General features: G+C 47.3%; 1 protein-coding gene across 4 annotated transcripts in view; it reads left to right on the forward strand.

Annotated features, from left to right (window-relative positions):
* Nucleotides 1–452: 452 nt before the first annotated feature.
* The window catches only part of MKX (mohawk homeobox), a 46,916-nt gene continuing 21,688 nt past the window's right edge, over nucleotides 453–25,680 (forward strand). For 3 of the 4 annotated variants that reach the window (XM_062567681.1, XM_062567683.1, XM_062567684.1), the window contains exons 1-5: nucleotides 453–469; nucleotides 1,378–1,635; nucleotides 3,472–3,631; nucleotides 10,812–10,965; nucleotides 12,214–12,549. In XM_062567681.1, coding sequence (XP_062423665.1) covers nucleotides 1,454–1,635; nucleotides 3,472–3,631; nucleotides 10,812–10,965; nucleotides 12,214–12,549 — 832 coding nt within the window. In that variant the 5' untranslated portion in view covers nucleotides 453–469; nucleotides 1,378–1,453. Of the gene's footprint in view, nucleotides 470–1,095; nucleotides 1,140–1,377; nucleotides 1,636–3,471; nucleotides 3,632–10,811; nucleotides 10,966–12,213; nucleotides 12,550–25,680 lie in introns of those variants that run through there. The other variant, XM_062567682.1, reaches the window with a different exon arrangement.

Here is a 25,680-nt window from a genome sequence, read left to right on the forward strand (position 1 = left end):
GGCCTTTCCGGCCTGGACGGACGGGACGGGACGGGACGGGACGGGCGAGCCGGGGTGACACAGAGGAGAGGGAGCAGGAGAAAGCCGGCAGCGGGAGGAGCGCCCGGGCGCGGGGGTGCGCGCAGGGGCCGCCCGCGCCGCGCACGTCTCGCCGGGCCAGCGGGTGCAGGCGGCTTGTACCCGTCAAATAACGTCTGAATTACATCCTTGCAAATCTTCACCGTGGCCATCTTTTTCGTTTCTGCGCACAGTAACCGAAATGTGAAGCCCGCTGGGGCCGGGGCCGGGCTGGCTGTGCCGCGGGGCGGCGGGGAGCGGTCGGGGCCGGGCCGCAGGCGGACCTCGCTGCCGGGGCGGGCGCGCCGGGCTCGCACCAGAGAGAGCATCGCCGCTCCGCGGGAGCGCTGCGGGCCGCGCCGAGGATGCTAAGCGGAGCGGGCTGCTCCTGGCTTGGACTGCGGTCTGATTTGTAAGCCTTGTTAGAGAGGAGGCACAAAAGGAGGGGGAAGGAAAAGGGCCTGGGGGGAGAGGGTTTGAAGCGTCAAGAAATTTCCCGTCCCGCTTCATGAGCGGCGGAGGGCTGCGACTGCTCGCACCGCCGCCGCCGGGCCGGCTGCAATCCGCGTCCCCCGACGGGAGCCTGGCCCGCGGGCAGCGTGACCCCCGCGGGTGTCCTCAGCCGCCTCCCCCGAGAGACCCTCCTCGGGGCAGACCAGGGGCTGCCCAGCCGAGCAGTGCCGTCCCGCGGCTTCCCTTCGCCGGGCTCCCACCGCCCCTCCACGCACCGCCCCCCGACGCCGCGCTGCCCGGGCGGGGCCCGCGCCCGTCGCCGGGGGAGCCGGGGTCCCTGCGCCCACGGTGGCCCTGGGGGGGCGGTGCCCCCAGCGTGAGTGGCTGCGGGGCAGCTGTGCCTCCGGGCGCCGGCGCTGCGCATTTGGTGGTCGTTAAAAACAATTTGTTTCCCTCCCCGTTTGGGGAGGGGGAAGGGGAAAATCATTCCGGGGGAGGGGAGGGGAAGGGAAAGGGAGAAAAAAAAAAAAAGAAAGAAAGAAAAGAAAAGAAACACCAAACCCAACAGAAAACCCGCGCTCCGAACTATTGCGACACGGAGCGAGGAGCGCGGCGGAGGCTGCGGCGAGGTGCGAGCGGCGCCGGGCCGGGGCGGCGGGCCGGGGCAGCGGGTCGGGCCGGGGGGCCGGGGGGCCGGGGCTGCGGGCCGGGCCGTGGGGCGGGCCGTGACCGTGGGAGCAGGCAGCCCGGCGGTGGGCAGGCGGCGCCGGTGCCCCCCGCGCTGCCTCCCCCGCCGGGCGCGCAGCGCCGCTCCCCGCCTCTCGGCGCGGCTCCGCGGTGACCGGCTGCCGCTTCTCCGCAGCGCAGAGCGAGCCACCCGCACCCCGGAGCCGGCGGCCCCCGCGAGCGCGGCCAGCCCGACGGCGGCCCCCAGCCCCCCACCATGAACACCATCGTCTTCAGCAAGCTCAGCGGCCAGGTGCTTTTCGAGGAGGACGCCAAGGAGCGGGAGCGGAGCAGCCGGCCCTACGTGGGGGTGGTAGACAGGCCGCACCACGCCGAGGTGCTGCTCCCCGACAGCCCGTCCATCAAGGAGAGCCTCAGCCTGCGCCACCGGCGGACGGGGTATGCCGCGGGCTCCGGGGCTGCCTCGCCGCCGCCCGCCGGGGCAGCGCTCCCATAGCCGCCGCGCTCAGCCGCCGCGTAGCCGCACCATAGATTTGGGGTGGCGAGATGGGTTTATGCATGGTCCCCTCAGCCGTGATCCCCCGGGGGGACCCCCCGATTGCACAGCCTCGGAGGGTGCAAATTCCTGTAGCAGCCGATGCAGAGCCCGGCGATGTGGCTGGAGCGGGCGAAACGGAGCGCTCCTGTTTGACGGTGCGGGACCTCGCTCTGGCTTGCTTGAAGCAAGCAAAACGCGGAAATCGCAGCTTCTCCCGTTTGTTTGGGCGCTTTATTTAAATAAGCCCCCCCAAACAGACATGCAGGGTGGAAATCCACCTTGTTTAGCGGTCCTTTCGCTTTGGGGACTGCCTCGCGGTGGGAAACTCGCGGGACGGGGCGGAGGTAAGCGTGAATGTCCTTCGAGTGGTGCCTGCCGAAGCCCTTTAGCCAGCGGAGCTAACGCAATTAAGCGAGCCCGGCAGTGTGCGCTCGGCAAGCACTTGTTCCGCGATACCGGCTTGGTCGTAATTTACTGAGCGAGTCGAGGGAAAGGAGCTTTGCTGTTGCTGCTTTCCTTGTGAGGGCATTTACAACTAATCTCACGATGAATAGCGTCGCTGTCAGTCAGAGGCTGGGAACGGTAATACTAGCAAGGGTTCTGCTAAAAATCCACCTGAGGATGAGCCGTCTGCGGGTAATTTTTTGTGCTGGAACAGGTGAAATTGGAGGTGACGGAGGACTTGTTATCTCCAGTGTGTTGCCAGCCGCAGCTTGCAGGGTTAAAGTGGCTCGCGCGAGCTAGACATTTCGGGTCAGATTTACAAATTAAAACGCTAAGGAATACAGCGAGGAGGCACCGAAAGCGAAAAAAAATTCCGCGGAGCTATTTTTACTGCTGAATTTCCACCTTAACGATTGCATCAGCTCATACTTTTAACGGCACTGCTGGTTGGTAGGACACAGATTATGTTTCATCGAGATGTTATTACCAGCCGATGCAGGCAGAATTGGGTTTCGGAGGAAGCCCTGGCGGAGGCTGCGCCCGGCGCGGCCCCCCGGCGCCCCCTGCCGGCGCCGCGCCTCCTCCGCGCCGCTCCGCGCCGCTGCGCGCAGCCACGGCCGCCGCCCGCCTCTCCGCGGCTCCTCTGGGTGCGTTTACCGGCTTTTAGTTTTCGAGCGTTTTAAAAAGCACCTTATTTTTTTTTCCCTGCCGCCTCGTCGGGGCTGGCATCGTGCGCGGCCGGACCGCGCTCGCTCCGTGCCGCGCAGCGATGCGCCGAGCGCAGCTGGCCGCCGGGCTGAGGCAGGGTGCCCGCGGCCGTGGGGTGAGCCCCCTCCGCAGCCCCCTCTCCTCAGCAGGAGACGAAACGGGCCGAAAATCCGCTGTGCAGATGCCGAGTGCTGAAAAGGTGGTGACACTCACGCCCTGCGCCCGCGTAACCTCCGCGCCTCGACCGCTCGGGAGCGGCGCTGTGCGGAGCCGCTCGGGGGAGGGGGAGGCGCGCAGCCGCCCCCAGCCCCGCCGCCGCGTTCCTCTGCCTGCTCCATCTGCCCCGCCGCCCCCAGCCCCTCGACGGGGAGGCCGGGGGAGCCGGGCCGCGGCGGGCAGCCCGCGGGCACGGAGCCCGGCACCCCCGTGGGGCAGGGCGCCCCCCGCGCAGGGCACCCCCGTGGGGCAGGCCACCCCCGTGGGGCGGGCAGGGCGCCCCCCGCGGCGGGCGGCGCGCAGGGGAGCGCGGCGCTGCCCGGCTCCGCGGAGGCCCTGCGGGCTCTCACGCACCTTCTCCGCGGCAGGGCCCGGCAGAGCGGCGGCAAGGTGCGGCACAAGCGGCAGGCGCTGCAGGACATGGCGCGGCCGCTCAAGCAGTGGCTCTACAAGCACCGCGACAACCCCTACCCCACCAAGACCGAGAAGATCCTGCTGGCCCTCGGCTCCCAGATGACCCTGGTGCAGGTAAGGACACCCCCCCCCCCGCGGCCACCCCCCGCGGGACTGGGAGGCTGCCCCAGGGCTTTTCGTGGACGGGAGGGACGGGGACAGCAGTACCCAAAGCCCGCTGTGAGCTGAGCCAGGAGCAGCAGCTGGGGGCCGTGGGGCTGCCCCCCAGGCAGGGGTTTGGCCCCGGGGGAGATGCCCCACTGCACCCACGCCAGTGCCCACACTAGCCCCGAGTAGCGTGGCCTTGTCCCCACGGTGCGTCTGGTGGGGCGGCGGAGGCACCAGCACAGCGCCGAGGGCAGCCCCGAGTGCTGCTTTTCCCTGCTGCCGTTCCCAGGGTTTCCCTCCAGCAGGACCTGTCCCACCAGACGGGAATTCCCACATGTGGCCCTCCTGGCTGGGGAACTGCTAACAGCAGTCGGGAAAAGGTGTATGCTTCCCTCCTGCCTGCCTTCCCCTCTAGGAGAGGGTGACATGTTTTCATTCCATCTGTTGCATTCGTTAATGCAACAGAAATAATTTTGCTTAGTCTTTAAAAATCTTAAGGCCAAACCAAAAGAAAAGCAATTACTGGAGATTTTCAGCACAAAATAGGAATTGTTCAGGAAGTTATTGAGAGCTGCAAATTTCCCGTATGAAAGTGAGATAGAATAGAAAAAGTTAACGTTGTTTTGGTAATAATCATCGCTATTGGTAATGCTGATCACACAGGTATTAGCGTTACCATACACGCGATGTGCAGTGGCTCGCGGCATGGAGCAGTCCTGCACTTCGGAGGCTTGTGCTGGTTACAGATGCACAGGGCAGTGAGGCGTGGGGGTTCCTCTGATTTGCTCTCTCAGGTGAAACTCCACTGAAATGACTGGTAGTTGTGTAGCAGTAAAAGGTGTGAAGCTGGCTGCTGATGTTTATAAAACCTGCCTCTTTGTTTTCTTTGCCATCTGGCACTCTGCGGAATTATGCGGTTAAATGATAGCTGGTGCTGAGTGGTGAGATCTCAGGTCTGGGTGCTGCAAAGATTTACACATTGTGAATAATGCTGTTTTCCTCACCAGGAGTTGCTCCTAGGTGTGTAAAAATGCGTATTTGCAGGATTGGGACTTCAGTCCTCTATATAATACATTGTGTGTCACTTTACAAAGGACATTAAGGTATCAAAATAATATGAAGTGTTAGAAAAACAAGGTGTCAATCTGCTATTATTAGTTCGAATATTCCTTCAAAAAAGGTTGCAGTATGAACTTCGATTCTAGTAGCGTTGGCAAAATATGAAACTTTTACACTTTAGTCCCTCATTTTGAAGCTATTGCACTAGCAAAAACACTATAGCTTTGACAAAAATAATACTAATGTCTCAGAAAATGCCAGTTATAACTGGAAGATACAGTTAAAACAACTTTGCTTGCTTTTTAAAAATATACATGAGAGGTTTGCTCAGACTTTAAAAAATATGATTATGTAAACACTATCCATTCAATGCCACAATTCAATATGAGTAGCTTTTTGGACAATGGCTTTTAAAATATTCCTGTATTTTTACATGAGATTTAAAATATAGATCTAAAATACATGTTTGGAGACTTTAATGGCCTATTGAGGAGTTCCTCACAGAATCCTCCCTTATTCTTTTACAAATGCCACAAAATGAACATACACGGGAAACTGGTGATTTTTTTCGTGTCTCTCATAGCAGCTTTGATAAATGCTGATTAGAATATGTGGTGGTAACTTCTATAAAAACATCAGCAGAGTCATGGCCACTACACCACAGAGTTTTATGATTAAAGTAAGGTGCAGAATAAAATTAAGAAGAATCATAAATGGCCACATTTATCCCTCATTAGGCTCCCTTGACTCTTGTGGATTTATGCTGGAGATGAATCTAGCCAGCCATATTTCTATGAAATGTAATATTTGAAAGTGTTGTGCAAACCGCTTCATTGTGCTTCGTTTACAGAAGCACACCATCAAAAAGAAACCCCAGATGTTTCTTCCATCATTTGGGCGCAATGCTTTTTTAATCCAGGAATACTATAGCATCTGTGCAAGAGGTAAATACATATGTTTGGCAACAACAGTAATTCCTGAGCCTGGAAGGACAAAACAACACACACCCCACATCTATTTTTCAAATGCCAAGAATGAACAAGACTGTAATCCAGATCAAAATTCTTGTTCTCTGAGAACGGTGGAGCCAGGCTGTGATCTCAGCCGCGCTGGGTACATCTGAAAAAACTTCCCTGAGGTCTCAGCTATTACTTTCTGCTGAGACTGGTATAACCAAGAGCAGATTCAGGACTGGTCTTTCGTATCCGTTTGAATGCTTTGCTTCTCGTTCCAGGAGGGCACATAGCAAAAGCATCAAACAGGGTCTCTTATGATTGGTTTTCTAAACTACTAACACTAAATGCCATCAGACTTTGTTGAAAAACCGGGAACCAGTATATGATATTTTCTCTGGGTTTCACGCCTTCACATTGGTGGACCTGTCTTGTATTTCCTGGTCTTCTTCCATTGCTCAGTGCTGTCCCGTGATGTTTGCCCTCAGTGAGGACGTGAGTCTGCTCCCACAGCTTTCTGCTCTTGCCAAGACAGTGGTCTGCTGAAAGGTATTACCTCTTCGCTTGCATCCCTGGGGAGCTGACGCCTTGTCACCGAGAACCCCAGGGAAGACGAAAGATGCTGTTGAAAATCCCGTTAAGTTTCCGCCACCAAAATTCCACTTAGGAAAGGAAAGGTTGGGGTGTGTTTTTTCTCCTGACTGCCAACCTTGGTGCAATCCTCTGAATAGCCTCAAATGACATGTAGCTCCCCTGTTTCTCAAGGTTTTGATAGTGAGGTCCAGACCTCCTGTGTGATATCCCTGGCTGCACAGCCACTGCAGCTATACTCTTGGACCTGCACCCACCTTCCCTACCCACCAGGGAAATGCCCAGCTTGGCATTTGTTTGCCTTCAGGTTTTCAGCAGCTGCCTGGAATATGATGCTGGTCACAGTAATATTGATAATAAGGCTATAACCCTTCTCTATGTGCTTTTTTTTCCCTCCTGGTGAGCCTTATTCCAGTATGTACTACCCATCCAAAGGAGATTTTGCAGGACCATGACATAGATACAGTTGATCCTTCTATGAGACAAGAGGTTGAACATCCAGCCCTGTTTTCTATTATTGTTATTAGCACAGTATCTGCTGCACATCAAATTTTCCACTATTTCATTTTCATTAGTTTTACTATCACCCAGTTTTCTGCTTCTTAAACTTTTAATTTACTCCAGTTCACTAACACTTTTGCTCAATATACTGTTCCTGGGCGCAGTGGAACAGCATGGGAGTTGTTTCGTCTGCTTGTCTGTCAGGGTTTCGCACGGGAAGCCTAACTTTCAAGGAGGTAGGATTTCTCAGGAATCATAAATCATTTTGTTTCTTAATAACTAGTAGTAAAAACTGGGCAAATTCTGGGCTGACTTATTCCTGAGCAGTCCAGCAATGTCTTTGGGAGTCCTCAAGACAAATGTTATTGCAGCTTTCAATCCAACAGTCCAAAGTATTCTACTCCCCAAACTGCCAAAGCAGGAAACCAAAAAAGCAATATAGTTTGAAAAGCCATTTTAAGTTTTACTCCAATTAGATTCTAATTGAGAATCCAATAATTTGTCCCATTAATATGCTATTAATATGCTACATTTTCATTTGCATTATTACCACAGCATTTGATTTATTTTATTTTAAATTTTGGTTTAGTCGTTCTTTTGAAATAAAAAAGAAAAATGGCCATATATTCCTTCCAGAAAGAAATATGAATGGCTGTATTGTTGAATAGGAGTTATTTGCCATAGTAGGATTAATATACTGGTCATGTGCTCCTATGAATTTAATAGTATTCAGATTCATACAGGCATATCTGGTTTATTGGAGGAGGAGAACTGCTTGATTTCTGTTCCCCGTCTGAAACCTTGGCTGCTGTTAAGTAGTGAAGCAGAACAAATTAGAACAAATTTGAAGAATCTCTTTAGAAGCAAAGCCAGAGGGTCAGTATTTCTTGATGCCGATGTAAATCCTTGTTGCTCTTTAGGGGAATGACTGGGCTGCTGTAAAGTATGAATGCTGGGAAGCCTACCTGTTATTGTTCCTCTTGGTTTTTCTTTATAATTCCTGAAGAACTTTATTATTGCTGCAAGTACAGTAAGTTTCATCACGCATTTGTTCAAGATGTTTAGTTCTTGGTAGGTCTCTGAGACAAAAGTTTTCCCACTGTCTTGCATGTAAATCATTGGTTTTCGAGATTTTTGGAGGTCACAGTAGTGTAACTAGTAGCATTTTAGTGAACAGTTGATTTTTGGCGGCTTAGGTTGTTTCTGTCTGTGTTAACCTGAGTAAGCGTGGTAATAACGGGTATCTGTACAGATTCAGACTTGGAGTAGTAGATGCAGAGCTTTTCAAAGACTGTATGGATATATGGGATGGCATTTGGAGCAGGTTGAAATTAGTGACAAAAACTCTCCTTGGCTTTAAAGAAGCTAGAAACCACCTGCAGTGTAGAAGCCCATGTCTAGAGGGTGTGTGTGCTACCTGGTACAATTTTGGGGCTGGTAGCCGTTTCATAGTCCACACATCGGGATTTTGCCCTGGGATTCAAGCCTGGGAGAGGTGATGAACCTCTTGATCTCAGAGATTTGGATTTGGCAGGAGCATACTCCGGTGCTCAGGAGCACCAAAGCACCCCCAGATGCAGCACCATAGATTTATGCTAAAAATCTGTTATGTAGATCAGCCTAACTTTCATTCAGCTTTAATTGGCCTCGTTTTAACTGCATTCAGGATAAGAGTTTCTGGAGTGAGAGTCTGCTGCTTTGTGCTTTAGAAGAAAGTCTCTCCTGTAAATGCTGAGTAAGGTTATTTCATAATGATCGAATACTACTATTTCCTCCTCTCTCCTCACAAGACTTAAAATATGGCTTATATTTTCATATTGATAGGCAGAAAGCTGAGAGTTGGCATGAGAAGAATGAGTCCAAAATAAACCAAGAGTACCATGCAAAAATCACTCTTGCTAAATTTAATTGCTTTTATGTGTGAGTCACTATCCTGTCTTTCCTTTCTGTACATGGCACTTTAATGATGAAGTATTTCAATACGTAATGAAATGCAGCATAATGAAATATTTCTCATGAGATGTTGGAAAGCTGTCAGTTTTGTTAGACACTGCAGTAACTGCTGTAATGTTCAATGGGACGCTGGGTTGAGCCATCTCTATCATTACGCATACGACTTGAGAGTTACACTAAATCATGCAGGAGTCAGGAGACCACTGTTTCGACTGAACAGTCTGGAGTGAGTTTGTTAAACTGCATTAGAAAGTGGATGGGTTCCAATCCCTCCTTTCTGGTTTACTATAATGATTGCTGTGTCAATACGATGAATATAAACAAGTAGCCTTGGAAGAGAATGAAAATTACTTAGTCTTCTCTGCCAGCTACAGTTCTGGTCTCCTAACCTGTCATAGTAAACTACATGGTTTGTAAAGTCATGTGTTTGGCATTTGAGTGCTGATCCAGGGCTCACTGTACTTACAGTGGAGCCCTGTTTCATGTAAACTGGATTTTAAGTAAAACCAAAGTGACAGACTTAAAGCACCACTGCTAAGTTCTGGATAGGACTTCGAACTGAAGTTTTGGTTTTCCTAAAGCAGATAGTATTTATTTTTCTCATAACCACTCTAAAAGAGATTATCGATCCAAAATAATTAGCCAAATGCTTCTGCACTATTTATGCAGCCTATGCTGCCACAGGCAGATGACAAAACCAGGGCCAAAATCCAACTTTGAGGTCTACAGTTTGGCTTTCTAGTAGGTAGGGTAGTATTGTATTGATAAAACATATGTTAACTGTCTTTGCAGGTTGACCTAAATTATACTATCTGATCGTTCGCAGGTCAGGATGTGACTGCACTGGCCTCTGGCCCCCGGTGCATGTCCTTCCTCAGCACAGACAGGCGAGTGGGGCTGTCCAGTACCCGGGCGCTCCCTGTGTTCTGCTTTTCAAGGAATGCTAGACTCAATGTCCTTTTGCAGAGAACACAGTTATTCCTCAAAAGAGTAAATAGCATTTTGAAGCCTTGATTTATCATAAAATAAATATTGTTAGAGTGTAGGTAGCTTGCTTCTGCTTTTACTCAGAGGAAAGTTACAGTTGAGTCATTCTGTCAATATCTATAATTCCTATTTTATGCATTTTTAAATGACAGTGAAATCAAGGCCAGCGCTTTCTCAGGTACACTTTCATACAAAGTCACTGCAAGTACATGGCATCCTGTTTGACGGTTTGATTAGCATTGCTGATGCACAAGACTATGTGGCGCCTTTTTGCTTCTTTGATGCATAAAGTTCTGTGAGATCTTTGTGCTGGAACCTGACTTTGCGGTGACCGTTTATGTCAGAAGGATGCTAACGTGATCCATTCTGCAGTGTCAAACTCTAGGCAATGCTCTGCGGCTGAAAAACAGAAGTGATGAAAGCCAGGTTTTTGTTTAGCAGGCACAGTGTGAAAAATCTGCATCTTCACTATTTTTAGGGGTTTCCATATCAAAAAAAAGTTCCTAAGAGCTGCTACTCTGTACAGCAAATGGCTGGGTTTTGCAGTGACTCAAAGTATGTTATGTTCTGTGCAAGACTTTTCTGATACCCACTAGCTGTCAATCTTAGCATACTGATAAAGCATGAGGAAGAATTTAGACTTTTATATAACCAAATCCAAAAGGTTTTTTTTTCTGTTCAACGTTTTATTGTAGCCTACGTAAATGTCAAAAGCAAATTAGCTAGTGTTACTTATTAATTTTAATTTGCTACTAATATATTGAAAATTCGTATTGAAAGTTCTGGACATTTATCTTTAAGAAAAAAGGAGACAAGTGACTATAAAATGAGTATTCTGGGAGATCTGAATTAAAATTCACTATTATTAATAACAAGGGTTTGCTAGCATTTGTGAAGGACGGAAGGTAGGAATCCCCTGTCCTGGCTGGTTCCTTTTCTGAGTAATGAGAGTCTCCCAGACTCCTGGTGCCCCATCCAGGAGGGAGACATTTCCCTCATTTGCTGTTTTTTCAGGGTGTACACAAACTCATGAAAATTATGTGGGTTAGATTTGTTTGTCTGCTTGGTTTTTGAGGGAACCTAATACATTCATTTTTATGCAGGTATCAAACTGGTTTGCCAATGCAAGACGTCGCCTTAAGAATACGGTCAGGCAGCCAGATCTTAGCTGGGCTTTGCGAATAAAACTGTACAACAAATATGTTCAAGGAAATGCGGAAAGACTTAGCGTAAGCAGTGATGATTCATGCTCTGAAGGTTTGTTGACATTCTTTTTTATTGATTTTCAGTTGATTAAAATAAGCTTAGAAAGAGCCAGATTCCCAAAGAGAGCTCTGATTTCTCACCAAATTCTCTCAGTGGAGCTGCCTTGCCTTTTCGTGAATTAAATGCCACTTTCATTTCCCAGCTACTTTGCAGCCTTGCAAAATAGGATTGTGTCAGTTAATCAAGGCTGATGGGCTGATTGTGCATTATTTGCCTGTTCTGTGTAACGTTGTTATTAGAACGATATTTCTTAGTTTATTAAATGCTACAAGCTTGTTCCTTTAATCTGCAGGAAAGGAAAAAAAAATCAGATTTGTAAGTTTAGGGAAATGAGAAGTCTCTTGACTGTTAGTTTCCCTGGGTTTATGGGTATTACTTGATGGAAGGACTAATTCAGTATCATTTCACTAACAAGAGAATCAGATTGACTTCAGTGGGACTTCTTATGTAGTAAACTGCATATGATTGAGTTTATGGTGACTTTATGTTTTACCAGCAAAATTTTTCCATATAAGATGCAATGAAATTCTTTGTTTTATCAAAATTAACAAATATAGGAAATTTGTAAGCAGCAACCTGTTTTTTTTTAATAGAACATAGGTATATTAATATGACTGAGTGTTTTTTTTAGTCAGCTGTGACAGGGAGGTGTGTTGAGAGGAGAACAAATGCTACAAAACATTGCCAGAGATATGTATGTGATCTTTTTAAAGAATATGTTTCAATTTGTACTCAGTTTCAATTTTACTTGTCCCAATTTCAGTGTGTACATTTATTTTGTATCCCCTTTCCTTTAAAATATTGGTTGCAGCACAGTTAAAAGAGTACAGTTTAAGAAAATATCCTTAAATATACCTTAGTATTCAGAAGAAGCAAATTTTGAGTTCATATTTTCTAAGAAAATAAGAATTAAGCTTATTCTCACAGATTTTTAATTGTTTATCATTGGTTTTTGGCACTGCTCAGTTTCCCTCTATCAGCTTGTGCTGCTCATGAATAAAGTAGACCCAAAGACTGTTTTAAATAGTGATTTAATTTGGAATAGCTGAGAACTCTGGGAAGTGCTGTGAGCAATGTGTAGAGAGAAAAGAAAAGTGAAAATTGTTGTTTAAGGCTGAATTCTAAAAAGATTTGTCTAGTTCCAGTTGTGTTCATAGCATTTTAAAACATGCAGAGAAAGACTCTCACTAAGAGTTAGGTATTTGATGTATTACTGTATCTTTCTTCTTTTATTTTCAGATGGAGAAAATCCTCCAAGAAACCATATGAATGAAGGGGGATATAACAAACCAGTTCATCACACTGTGATTAAAACTGAGAGCTCAGTGATAAAAACAGGAGTGAGACCAGAAACAAGTGCCAGTGAGGATTACGTGTCACCCCCCAAATACAAAAGCAGTTTGTTGAATCGTTACCTAAATGACTCCTTGAGACACGTCATGGCTACTAACGCAGCTATGATGGAGAAGACGAGGCAGAGGAATCACTCGGGTTCGTTTAGTTCCAATGAATTCGAAGAGGAATTGGTGTCTCCGTCGTCATCAGAGACAGAGGGCAATTTTGTCTACCGGACAGGTAAGGAATTCCTCCTGCGCCGCGGTTGGCGCCGCTGGCTCTGTCGGTCGCTGTCGCCCGAAACGAGGCTCACCTGCCCCTGCCTTTTAGGAGGGCGGATAACCCCCGTCCCTCGTCTCAGCCTCTGAGTAAGCTCTGTTTGCAGCGTGGAAGCTGTAGGCTCTTACTTGACCACTATGTTAAGCTGCTTTGGTTTTTAGAACAGAGCTCGGGGCAGATTTTTAGCATGACGTTTACAGGCTTGTTTGCCAGCACTAAGGCAAACGGAAAGCGGGAGAAAACGTTCTGGTACAGTAGGGGAGCAGCTGGATGAAGGGAGTTTATGCAGTCAGCTGCCTCTGGAAGCTCTGCTTGCAGCACCTGCAGGGCTAGAAGTGCTGAGCATCTCCCGTTGCTCCACCTGGAGCGTGGTCGGAGTACTGAGGTACTCCGTGGCCCCGGCAGGAAAGAAGGGGAGGATCTGGCTATTCCAAGTGGCAGTTTGTGGCACTTAGGTGAGCCGTGTGTCCATCCATGTGGATGCCTGTCCCCTGCCGCGCGTCGTGTTTGCTGTCCTCAGGGCGGCTGTCTCCGGTGCGTGGAGCCTCCCAGGAAGGAGTGACGGAGTTTAGACCAGTTTCTGCATCAGGGTCCAGGCACAAGTCATTGCACTAAGGGCACTGTGGACTTGGCCCTTAAATATCTTGACTCAATGTTTTTTGGGGGGTTACATATAACTCATTATTTTAATTTTATCAATAAAAGCCGAAAAGCATGGTTTATATTACCCACTGCGTTGCCAGTCGGAGGAAGGCACACTGGGCTGCCTGGTTGATGCCAGCAAACTGCTCTAAGTCAGGGCAAGATGTGGGTACGCTGGGCTCAGACGTATCTCTTGCAAGCAAAGGAAGGTCCCTGGGGACCAGGGCGCGCTGGAAGGTTCCTCTGATGAAGCTTGCTCCAAATTTCTTTGGGCATAAAAGGCAAAGCCTTCTCTTTGGAAAAGCTGAAGTTTTGCGTTGCAAATCCTGTAGGTCTCTACCGGCTGTCCCAAGCTGCCCACTGCCAGCAGCAGCCGTTTGCGTTGTCCCTGGGCCTCTCCCTGGGGTAACTCTGCTAGGGACCCCGCGGGCAGCATCGCCGTCGGGGCGGATGGACGTTTCTCCAAGGCACGGCAGGGCTTTGCGCTCAAGTCGTGCAGGTGGAGGTGCTGCGTTCGGCTCCCCGGCTGCTTGGTCAGGAGCCCCCTGCCCTTGCAGCCTCTCGCGTTGGCAGCCTTTGCTGTCTCTTCCCTGCCACATTTTGTACGACTTTTTGTCCTTTTGGAAAGGCCAGCAGGGCTGGAGGAGGCCGGGCGCGGGGTGGTGGTAGGAGGACGCTGGGCTGCGCGGGTCGTCGGGGAATGACCACGGCAGGAGCAGAGGCTCCGCAGACCAGCGGGATTGCGTGGGGAGCAAAAATAGTGGAAACGTGATGAAAACGTTTCAAAATTAACTCTCTCTGTTCATTTAACGTTATTTTTCGACATGCCAAATGCATTTGGTCCACATTAGGGGCTCACTGTCTGCCAAGTTTTACTTTTAAATGAAAAGTTACTCAAGAACAGATGCAGCAGCTCAGATATGTAAACTTCTGTTTTTCTATACTTTTATACCATAACTTAAAAATAGACACAATGACTTTTTAAAAATTGTAATAAATTTGCTACTGGATTAAGACTTTCTTGCCAAGTTTCAAGCTACACTGAAAAATGCAGTCCTTAATGAGAAGGCTGAGACAGACACACTGTAACTGCAGGGAGTTCACAAGCTGGGCTGGAGTGACCAAATAACAGCGTATTTGTCCTTAAAGTTCCTAACTGACATTCCTGGAACTCCTCTTGAGAGTGTATTTAGATCACTTTTTAAATACTTTTGTTAACTTTTTGAAGTGCTGCAGCCTTTGACGGGAACGCCCCAGCAGCTCTCGGGATGTAGTTTTAGTCTTCTTACACTCACAGAGCAGACAAGCAGGAACTTACCAATAGAAAGGAAAAGGTCATGCGTGCACTATATTATTTGATAAATCCTTTTCATATGTGTATGTACATTCAGGAAATAATAGGTACGAATAGGCTTTTTTCAGCTAAGGGGTTACAATGTCATAAACAATTTTCCGATGATGCTGTCACATGCAAGAATTGACACCTTCATGAAAAAAGCACGTATTTTCAAGTTATCATCCATTCATGAAACCTATTTAGAAATAATTGTATTTATCCAGATGACTGTAGGATAGGAAGAGATAAAACAAGGACATTTTATTTTTAAAATATTTTCTCTGTTATTTTAATAGCTGTGATGACATTTGTCAGTGCAATAATGTATCAGACTTGTAGCTGTGTTCTCAGAAATAGCTATAGTCCATTTTGGCTAAGCCAGATACCAAAGCATGTTTGACTATGCCAGTTCTATCTTCCTCAAAGCAGCAAGTGTGATTTTTTTAAGTGAGACATCACCATTTACACAGAGGACCCCTCTGCGGTTTTTGCTAACAAACAAAACAGATAAGTTTTAAGGCAAAGGGGTTGAAGCAGAATTTTGAAGTCCTTCCTAGATATGTTAGTTTGTGAAGACACTTTGCGTAACGCTTTAAAAAAACACAGGATGAAATCTGATTGACGTTTTATTTTTGAGAAACATTTGGCAAAATTGTTCTGCTCCTAAGGGCAGGAAGTCATTTGTTTTGAAGCAAATTCTTCATTGTGCTTCTTTGGAAAAGCAGCTTGGTGGAGGAACAGCGAGTTTACCCCAGCTCCAGCTCCAGCTCAGGTTACGGGCCAGCCTCTGGGTTCGGCGGCAGCAGCCTCCCCGCAGAGACTCTGCTCCCGCAGCCCACGTTGCCCCCCCAGTGTGGCGTGGCCATATGCCAAAATTGCCAAAATTTGGCCAAATTAACAGGATATGAGCACAGTGTCCAATGACAAAAAGCAAGAAATTGCAATTCAATATGCAACTAAATTGCAATTGCAAATTTCGTGTTTATGAGGAAAGTGGGTTGTACTGTTTCCCAGTCCGGTCGTTAACCTGGTTGTACACAGTGGACCATACGCTGCTCTAGGAGGTCCCGCGCCGAGGTCAAGGACGGGCTGTATAACCTGCTGTCCTGCGGGCTGCAGCCAGGCGAAGTGCCGCCGCTGCAGGAGGGACAGGGCAGGAGTGAAAAAAGAGCGAGAACGTTTTCACGTGTGTCACGTATGTAAGCATTCCTGGTTGTAAGCTGATACGGTTTTATATATAATGTGACTTTCACAAATGTGCTCCCTTAAGGCAGAAAATTTTCAGTTGAGATTAATCCTGGTGCAGGTAATATATATAAATATATGTAGTTGGTCGAATGTGTGCCTTAAACTGGCCGCTGAGAGGTTTGTTCAGTGTTTTTATTTAGTTAAAAATACATGTCAGAGAGCAAGTTTTCGTCAGCTCCCGGGCAGACTGCGGTCAGGGCAGGTTCCCTGTGCGGCAGGGGTGACGGCCGCCAGCCTTGCCTGTCTTCACTTACTGCGTAAACGGGCGTAGAGACGACGGTGCGGCTGCACCCAGCGCTGCAGAAACGTGTAGCGACAAGGTCTAGCCGCGTGTGTAGTGAGGCTGGCCGTAAATCTAAAACACGGAGCTCCGTCTCTGGTTCGTGGGTTACGGAGACGTTTCCCTCTGCGGCGAGGACGCTGCAGAGCCCTGCAAGCGCTCCGTCACCGGCGGAAACGGAGCGCGCGGCGTTGTCGTCGTGCGGGGGAGCGAAACCCCGGCTTGCCGGGATGGGGCTGTCCGACGAGGCGCCCGCGGTGCGCGAAGGCAAGAAGTGAAACGAGAGCGAGGGGACGGGAGACGAAGCGGCGGGGCAGGGAGCTTCCTAGCTTTGCTGTACGGGCAGATCTGTGCTGATTTCACTCCCTGCTCTACTTAGCACAGTGGAAAAGCCAGAACAAATAAAAATAGCAAAGCCTTGCAGACCTGGAAAGGAGGGTGGCCTTAAAAACTCTTGAATGACTGGTTGATTTTTTAAAGCTGTTTCATCTCTATTTTTAGACATTTCTGCTAAGAGCGTGTTTAGTTTCTGATGTCTTCATTATTGCTACCTTTTTCTTTCCTCCTTCCTCTCTTTCTTTCAATTGGATCCTGCAAAGTTTGTGATTTATAAAGCCTGATCCTGGGCAGTTTACTGCAACAAACTGAGGACCTCGGGGGAGGCACTCAGCACGCTACACGATCAGGCCCACGTTTGTACAGAGCGCTTAAGTGTAAGGCTATACTCATGCGTGTAGGTACCATGCACACGCGCACACACATACAAACCAAGAACAGTGCTGGGATTTCGTGTGGTCCTTGCCAACTTTTCTTCTCAATTCAACATTTTCAGAAATTAACATGTAATTTAAAAATGAGCTATAAAATTTAAAAGCCTAATATGAACACAATGGAACCTGTTTTCAGAAATAACTCAAGGGACCAGCAAAACCTGCCAGTATTAGTGACTTCTGCAAGTATGATCTACGTGGTGCTGGAAACCTTGGGGGTGCTTTAAAATAAATGGTAACCCAGGGCAGCTGAAGGAGGCAGCTTGTTGCCGATCCTAAAGTCATCCAGGAGTGAATTTGAAATGTGGAATGGCAAGGGCAGAAGGAAATGCACAGAGCAGCGCAACTGCAGTTTGAAGGTTACACAGTTAAGATCGTGTTTCTACAGGAATTTTATTATTATATGACCTGATTTATCACCGTTGAAATAATAAACAATTGAGACTTGAGGAGAGGGCTGTGTTTAATTTGCTATTTTGGTTTGTTTGTTTGTTTTTTTTTTTTAAGAAAGATTGAAAGGAAACTACTTTACTACAGCTGGAGTGTCACATTTAATATGCCGTATATCATAGCACAAACTAGGGAATTTTAAAAATCCGGCTTGTTCTCCTCTAGTTTACGTTGGTTGTTCTCTTTTCGCCTTTCTTTCAGTTTGGACTATGAAAATCAAATAAGCTGTTTTTCTTGCTTCTTTCTTCCTTCAGTTCCTTGGTTCGTCAGTGGTTTAGTTGCAAGTGCAATGGGTCAGGATTATTTCCGTATGATTTTGGAAAATGGTGCTTCATCAAAACCGAATCGTTTTTTGGAGACGTGTAGCAGTTTCAAGAGAAATGTCTCTAGTGGGGAAATTGAGGGCGCAGCGGGCACAGGTGAGCCGGCAGCCGTGCCGGCCGGGGCGCTCTCCCAAAGTCCTTGTTTTATGTTCTTTTGGGGGATGCAAAGAGTCGTGAATGTTTGAGGTTTTTTTTTTTTAATATATTAAAAGTTCTGGAGACTGGGCCACGTGTGGATTGACTGTGCTTCTAGGATCAGCAGGTATATGGATCTCACTGGGGTGTAAGGGCTTTGGAGACCCCTGGGAGTAGCAGAGGGTAGGGGCACATGGACCTCTACTGCGGCTTTTACTTGTGTTATGTCCCGGCACAGTTTCTGTGCACTTCAATAAAAACTAGCTCAAGCCGGTTATTTGACTGCAGAGAGTTTTCTTCGAGACAGCTTGCCTCGGGACAGCCGTACACACGTTTCAGGACTCCTGACAGCTTTATCGTTGCAGAGAGTGTGATGTTTCTGCATGAATGATTTGAAATGGAAAAGATGACAATCTAGGACAAAAAATCAGTGAGACCTAAAAATCAGGGGATCAACCATGTTTCCATGGCCACAGGTCTCTCCTGCCCTTGCTGTTACAGCAGTTTGTGGGTATTTCCCTGAGACCATTAAAATTTCCCCAATGCAAATATTCACCGCAGCAGCCAGAAAAGCAGCAGACCCCTGTGCTTGCCCAAAGACCTCTCTCAGACACAGCAGGAAAAATGTACGGTGCTGTCACCAGTTGCTAACAACCATAAATTTTAATACTCCTCTTAGAGTTAGCAAATGCTGGAGCCTTAGCGAGGGCCGTTCCCTGGTGAGCGTCAGGCCCCATTCATTTACCTAAGGTGCATAGTCAACAAGAGAGAAGGATTTATCCCCATTTTCCCATTGTTTCAGCAATATTCATAATCGTGCTTGGTCCTGAGACCTGGGGCCAGCCCAAGTGTGAATGCTTCAGGAAATTGTGCACGTGGAAAAACACATGATTATCAGTCAGACTGTTTTGAAGTTCTAGCTGCAGACAACATGACTAATAACGGATATAGTAGGGAAATCAGTAAGAAAATTAGCAGTTTACTTAAGGAATATTTAAAGAGTGTGTGAAACTGCAGCTTGGGAGAATTAATTTAGTGAAATGTCTGTGATTCCTTCTTCCCTTCCCCTGCCCGCAAGGGATTTTCCCTGGTAGCCCGCATCTGTGCAGCTCTGCTGCACCAGAAGCATCGGGCCCCTTTGCAGCCCCGCAGCTGGTGGGGGGGTTTTGGCCTGGTCGGGGCCTCCCCGGGCCGAGCCCACAGCCCACCGGGGCACGCGGTGAGAAGGACGAGGCTGTCGCGGGCAAAACCCTTCCTTCGTGCCCTTTTGCACAGGAAATCTGTCTTCCTTTACAGTGACTGCTGCCCTCAGTGGCACGTATTAAAGTGCTAATATATGTGCAAGGGCACCATGGTGGGAGCCCGTAAAAATTTCATTTCTTTCTGGAAAAAACATCTGGATTGAAACTTCCCCGCTGGCACGGGGTGGCCACGCGTTCCAGCGCCTCGCCGCTGCGTGATGCAAATGAACCACGTCGGGTAGCACTCTGGTAGCTTCTGCTCGGAGCATGGACGGTCCCGTGCGCGTGTTATAGCGCTGCTGTTCATGTTGCCGTAGCTCAGGTTGTCTCCGTGTTTCCATTAGAACCCTTTTAATCCGCAAATTTATGGCCCAGCTGTAGAAATTCAATCCAGACTGAAACTTGGCATGGGCAGCACTCCTTCTCCCATCTGTGGAAGGGATTTAAGCAGGTACATCCCAGCAATGGCCATCGCAGCTATGCTTGTAAATTTGGAGCGTGATGACTGCTGAATGGAACAGCAAGCTTCTTAGTAGCCCCAAAATGCTACGTGCCCATGGTGAGACTCATGCAAAGCAGCCTGTTCATTCGCCATCAGTAAATAAAGAAAGAGTTTTGAGTTTTTCTGTGTTTACTTATGTATGCAAGCACATGTGTTTTCCTTACTGTGACAGCATTTTGACGTGGGTGGCAAACGTGAACTTCTGCAGGCTGCGGCTCCAAAGCACTGTTTTACCCTTGCCAGGGTTGTCTTTGCACAAGTGCAGATGGTAGAATTTACCTAGTCCTTGCAATAGAAAAAAAAAATCATGAGAAATTAAAAAAAAAGCAGATTGTTTTGATTGTTTTTTTTAAGTATCTTCAAAAATACTTCAGTATTGAACTGTAAAGTTAGTTTTATTCACCATCACTTCCACCTCTTTTCATTTTTTTTATAAAATGCTACATACTGAATGTTGCCTGACCAGATAGAGTAGTAATCTTATCTGATCCAGCAAATCCTATTTCCCTTTGTAGGTTTGTGGTTTTTGAAAGTCATTCTGTTACTTAAAAAACTCCTTTATGTGTTTAACTGAAATTTTTTAGGTCATTTGTCCATAATGTGAATACCAGAAACATAATGATGAAAGCAGTTTAGCAAGACCAGACTTCTGATCTTGCACGCGTATTCACATAGAAGCTTTCAGGAGGGTTTTGGCACACTTTGACAAGTGAATTGAAGGCAGAGCCTGGAGTCTATACGTGGATTAATATTAGGCTGCAGATGAGTTTATACCCTGCTGCTCAGAAAACTCCTGGGTTATATTTTGAAAAAAGTGAGAAACCTATGGGGATTGCTTATGTGTGAGATTTTTGACATCTCCGTGGAGGATGAGGAGCTCTCATAAACCCCCTGTTTCCAGAAAAATGTCCTCCATCTTCATCTGTAATGTTTAGTGTCTAGTTCACAGTTGTCCAAAATTAGAAAAGCAGTGTAGTATTCTGTTTCATCTAAGCTACTTTACTCCAAATTTAAAAATACTGATATGAGATACAAGGAGTAGACTTGGAGATTATCAGTGAGTACTAAGGACTATTTGAGATTTTTAATGCTTTATGACATTAAAATGGCATCAGATAGCCATTTTGGATCTGTTAAAGGAGAAATACGTAATAACACTCAAAGGACACAGAAGGCTTATATAACATAAGTGAGTTTTGTATGAGTTACCAAAAAAAAAGGGAGCAGGAGTTTTAAAGCAGGAAAGTAAGTTTGGAGAAGTAAGCTGCATTGTAGAAAATCTGGAAAAAGTAAAAACAATTCGAACAGACCAGATAAACAGCTAGTTGGAACAGCTGAAGAGAGGCACACGCACAAATAGGTAAAGCAAAATCCCAATGAGCCATGAAATGTGTTTTCCTTAATTTTTCACCATGGCCTTGAAAGTTAATGCTGGAGACTTCTGTCTCTGTTCTTTCACTGATGGCCAGAAGCTGAGGTTATGATGACCAGAGCGTTTGGTATGGCACTGGCATTTCAAGTTAGAAGTGATTGCCAAGACTCTCAGTTATGACACTAAAATACACTGTTATTTCTAAGGCCAATTTTGAGTCCCTCCCGCGTGCCTCCACATTGATTCAGGCAACAGATGCATGAAAAGCAAAGCAGCATTCAAAATAATCCCTTAGCTGAAGCGGGGGGAAGGCTGGCTAGTGCACTGTAGCCAAAATTCCTTAAATGTTACAATGTTTTACATTTCTAAATGTAAAAACTTTCTTTCCAGTGCGAGGTACCCGCCAAGTGTCTCAGTTATGGTATCTCAGAGTAAAAACTGGCGTACGGCCCTTGTGGTCATTTGTGGGTATTGACAGATTTACACCATTAAGATCAAGTTAAATGTTGTCGGTTTCTCCATCTCCCTTTTACTTTGTCAGGCTTTTTTCTCTCAGTTACTATTTGTCAACTTAAATCCCCTTCGCTGGAAAAATGAAGGCTCTTCACGACCTGGCTCTTCAGGAGCAAATTGCCTCAAATTCTTCTTGCTAGCCAAGGTATTTTGTAATGCATTACGAAACAGCGGCAGCATTGCTCTCCCTGCACTAGATGTACTTTGTGGGCTAGACGGCTGCGGGCAAACAGAAGGAGAGCTCGGTCTGCCGGCGAGTCCGGCTCTGCCGCTGCCTTGCGGGGACCTTTCATCCCAAATCCCTGCCCTCCTCGCTGCCGTTCCCGTCCCGCCGGCCGCCAGGGGAGTTCCCGGGGCCGCCGCGAGCGGATACACGAAGTTCATTGTCCTGTTTTCCTCCCTTCCGTGTTAGTTAGCTGGTGCAACTGCTGCTTGCTGCAGAGCTAATGAATTTCCCTGGGACTGGCTTCAGACAGGCCTGCGCTCCTTTCTCTCGGCGGCTGCGGTAACGTCCGTGACTGCGGGGAAAGTCGAGAAAAATGAGCGCACGCTTTCGCGGTGGGGCCTCGCGGGAGCTGGGAGCGTGGGAGCGGCGGGGCGCGGGCAGCCCCGGCCCTCGCCGCGCGCGGCCGCTCGGTGCTCCCCGTTGGCGGTGCCTGGGGGAGCTCGCTGCCCAGAGACGCTTCTTGGAGCCGGGAGGTGCAGAGCAGCTCTGACGCCCTGGCCAGCTCCAGAGGCTGTGGTGATGTGTGTGTAACCACCTATTTTACATGTACATAGGTATGCATATGTGAGTATGTGTGTATACACATACATATATATATATAGATATATATGTACACACACACATGCCTATAGCTCTCCTTATCCTTATCGTTATTCCGGCTTGCCTGGCAGGACCCAGAATCCTATTTGTGGAGAGCAGGAGACTGACCTGCAGGTAGTGATCCCAGCGGAGCGGTTTCATGCAAAGGCCTGTTTTGCTGATCCAAACTTTGGCTAAACCAAAGTAAAAGGCTTGTTTCAATATTTTACATGAATAAAAATGGCAGGTGCGTAAATCAGCCTGTTTCCCTTTTACTACTATCTCCCAGCATTTCTGCTGCTGGTTTTAGTCCTCACCTAATGAAACTATGAGTGACAACGTTCTCCTGGCTGTAACTGCACATTTGTGCTGTTTGCATTTATTGTGCATTTCTACAGAGAGAAGATAGTAATATTTCTCAATCCTCTCTACCACATTCAACTCGTTCATTAATTCCTATCCCTGAGTCTCTGCTCTGTAACTTCAAAAGGAGCTAATAGTGACTTCAGGTGTCCGATTCAAAATACCTTTCGCTTGACCAGATTATCAATGGACAGGCACTCAGATGGTTTAAAGCAAGGTCTTTGGAAGTGCTTTATGTTGGGCGAAGTAAAAAATCTAAAGTGCCAGGATGTGGTCTGGTTTTTGAGTGCTTTGGCCTCAAAACACTCTACATGGTTTGACACACTGTTCATGTGTTTGTAAAGCTTTCCAAACTGTATTTGGTGAACTCCAGTTGATATCAGTGGGATCTTTGCTTGCAGATCAAAGACTATGACCCTCAGAAAATGTATGCACTCATATTTGGGTATTGTTCTTCCTTCATTCCTTGCATAAAATGGGGAAAAAATGCCTTTATTCAGACCTATCATGCTGCTGCACTTGCTGAGGTTTCGGGGCTGCTGTCATCTCTCTGTAGCATTGCAGCTTCTCAAGGTATCCCCTTGCTCCCTAAAGACACCATGAGTCCCAGCTAGTGGGAGCCTGCAAACCATCTCATTCCTCCCAGCTGCGTCTTCCCACCCGAAGCCTCTGTGCACGGGCCTGTGTGGCCCCGGGCCGAGCAAGGGCTCCATCCATCCCTGCTGGGCAGTCGCAGTGGAGGAGCCACGTGGCACCTAGGCTTTATCGGCCAGTTAAGAGTCTTGAGACAATTGGAGCCAGGAAAGATGCAGGAAGCTCCTGTAACCCCAAGATTTCTCACAGTCCGGTGGCATTTGGGTGGGGGGATGATAGACAGCTCCTCCTCCAGGAGATTTCTCATGTAAACCTTGCACAACTGTCCCCCTTTGCCCAGCTGGCAAGCTGAGGTGGAAGAGGGCACTGCTGTGCTGGGAGGCTGCTGTTAAGGAGAAGAAGAAATACATGGAGAGAGCAAAGAGAATATTAATGGGTGTACAGGGCATGGTCCCACCGGGACAGACCGAGCGGGAGCCACCTCACCCTTCCTGTCCTCAGCCAGGTCACCATCACCCGCTGCCACCAAGGAACGTTTCTGCCTGTGGAAAGCCAGCTCTCAGCCCCAGCTGGGATCTGGAGGTCGTGAAACACAGAGAGTGTCTCTGCGGGGCGAGCGCAGGGAAGCGGGTGGGCTATAACAGGGTGTCTGAAACAGGGAGTAGCGTGGAGAGCTCACCTTACACTGCCGATCGGGGCGGAGGGACATCTGCGCCGCAGGTTGTCCGTAATAGTGTTCACCTTCGTCCTTTCCGTTCGAGGATTTCGCTCCCCTGGCCCCTGCATATCTTTACAGCTGGATTATGGGTTTAGGAAAGTCAAATGCCCCCAGATCGCAGCTATAGAGTAACTGTTTATAGAGGAGAGGAGGCGGGCAAAAGTCAATAGATTCCTGTGATATATTGGATGTCATCAGTACGTGACACTCCAATACCTTCAAATCTTCAAATGCTTAAACTAAAGACCTAAATATAATTTAGTTAGTAAAAATATACCTTAGTTATAATAAAATGATAATAGTGGAACTTGGCAACAGAGCAGCTAATAAATACTACACTTTTGAAATGTGCCTGGGATCCAAGTACATACTCTTTTACTGTGTAGTTAAAGCATGTGGCAGGACATGCTAGACCAAGATTTTCTTTTTGTCTTTCCAGTGGAAAACTAAAGTTCTTTGTTTAAGCGAAACCTGTTGGGAATTTTTCTTAAATAAAACAAGGAGCTAAAGAATTCCATTCCTGTTTGCCAATTTTTTTGCTCCAAGCCAAATTATCGATTAATGGTGCATTAAATATACTACCTAAATATTCTTCCCCTTTTTATTTAGGTCACTTCAATACTTTCTCATTGGTGCTTGAAATACAGCTGAACTAAAAGATGAGATACTCTATCAGGAAAAGAATACCCCTTCCAAAACCTTCTGACCTTATACAAAGGAAGGTCAGTAATATGGAAGTCATTAAATTTGCATCCCTAATGGCATTTCCAATTTTTTAAAGAAAAAAAAAATCCATATTCCTCTAAGATCTTCTTCTTCCTGAGCCTCATTTTTGCCTTCTTCACTAGCTGTCTCCATTTCGGTACCCTATAGTTTTGCCAGCAGAGCAGCCAAGTGAATGCTTGACCATATTTTTGTCTGGCTCTAGCTAAACCGTGATCTGACAATAGAATACTTTTCTCTGGGTTTTCCTTCTTCCCCCAGGGAACCATACTTCAAGGGCAACCTGCTTGTCCAGCATATGAACATGTGGAAAATCCACTGCTATGCACTAATGATTTTCAGATGGGCCATTGTTGCTGAAAATCATCCCAAGAGCAGCAGCTTCTCCATTGTAGCACCTAACCACTCCGGGATCGCATTGCTCGTAGACGATCTGGAATAAACCCCTTGCATTAATGTGTAGAGTGGTGATATGTGCTGCCTCACGCATGTGTAGTACCAAAATTTAGGAAAAAGGCAGGTAAAAGTTACTGTTGTGGCTTCTCTTTTTGTGCTTTCTAATGTGCATCAAAATCTGATTTTTTTTAGCATGAAAACATAAATGTAGGAAAAAGTCAAGCTATGCCAAAGATCCAAGACAGCAAGGCAGCAGCACCCTAAATATTGTCCATAAATGAATCACTTTCAAACTTCTGTTTTAAATATTTACAAGGAGACTTGTCACATGCTCAGGGAGAGAAGAATGAGTTTTAAATTTTAAATAGTTTCTGTTACTGTTCTGCTCCGAATATGCATTCTTTCTAAACGACTTTCACTTTTAATCTGTAATTAAAGCCAAAGTTTTCTTTTAATTTTAAAAGCTTGTCCTTGGACTAAAATAACATGGAACATTTTTAAACATTGATCCAAGCTGCTGTAGATACATTTTATTTAAACCACAGAGCCTGCAGTTAGATTCCTCACTTTGCCAGATAGTGAGCAGTAACTGTAAGTGTGGCAGTAATGACTGTGGATTTCTGGATGCCGTACTACCAGCGAGGAGAGTTGTTTTTCTGGAGTCGTTCCTCCCTTTGGGCC

Source organism: Rhea pennata, chromosome 2 (genome assembly GCF_028389875.1).
Source record: "Rhea pennata isolate bPtePen1 chromosome 2, bPtePen1.pri, whole genome shotgun sequence".
NCBI lineage: Eukaryota > Metazoa > Chordata > Aves > Rheiformes > Rheidae > Rhea > Rhea pennata.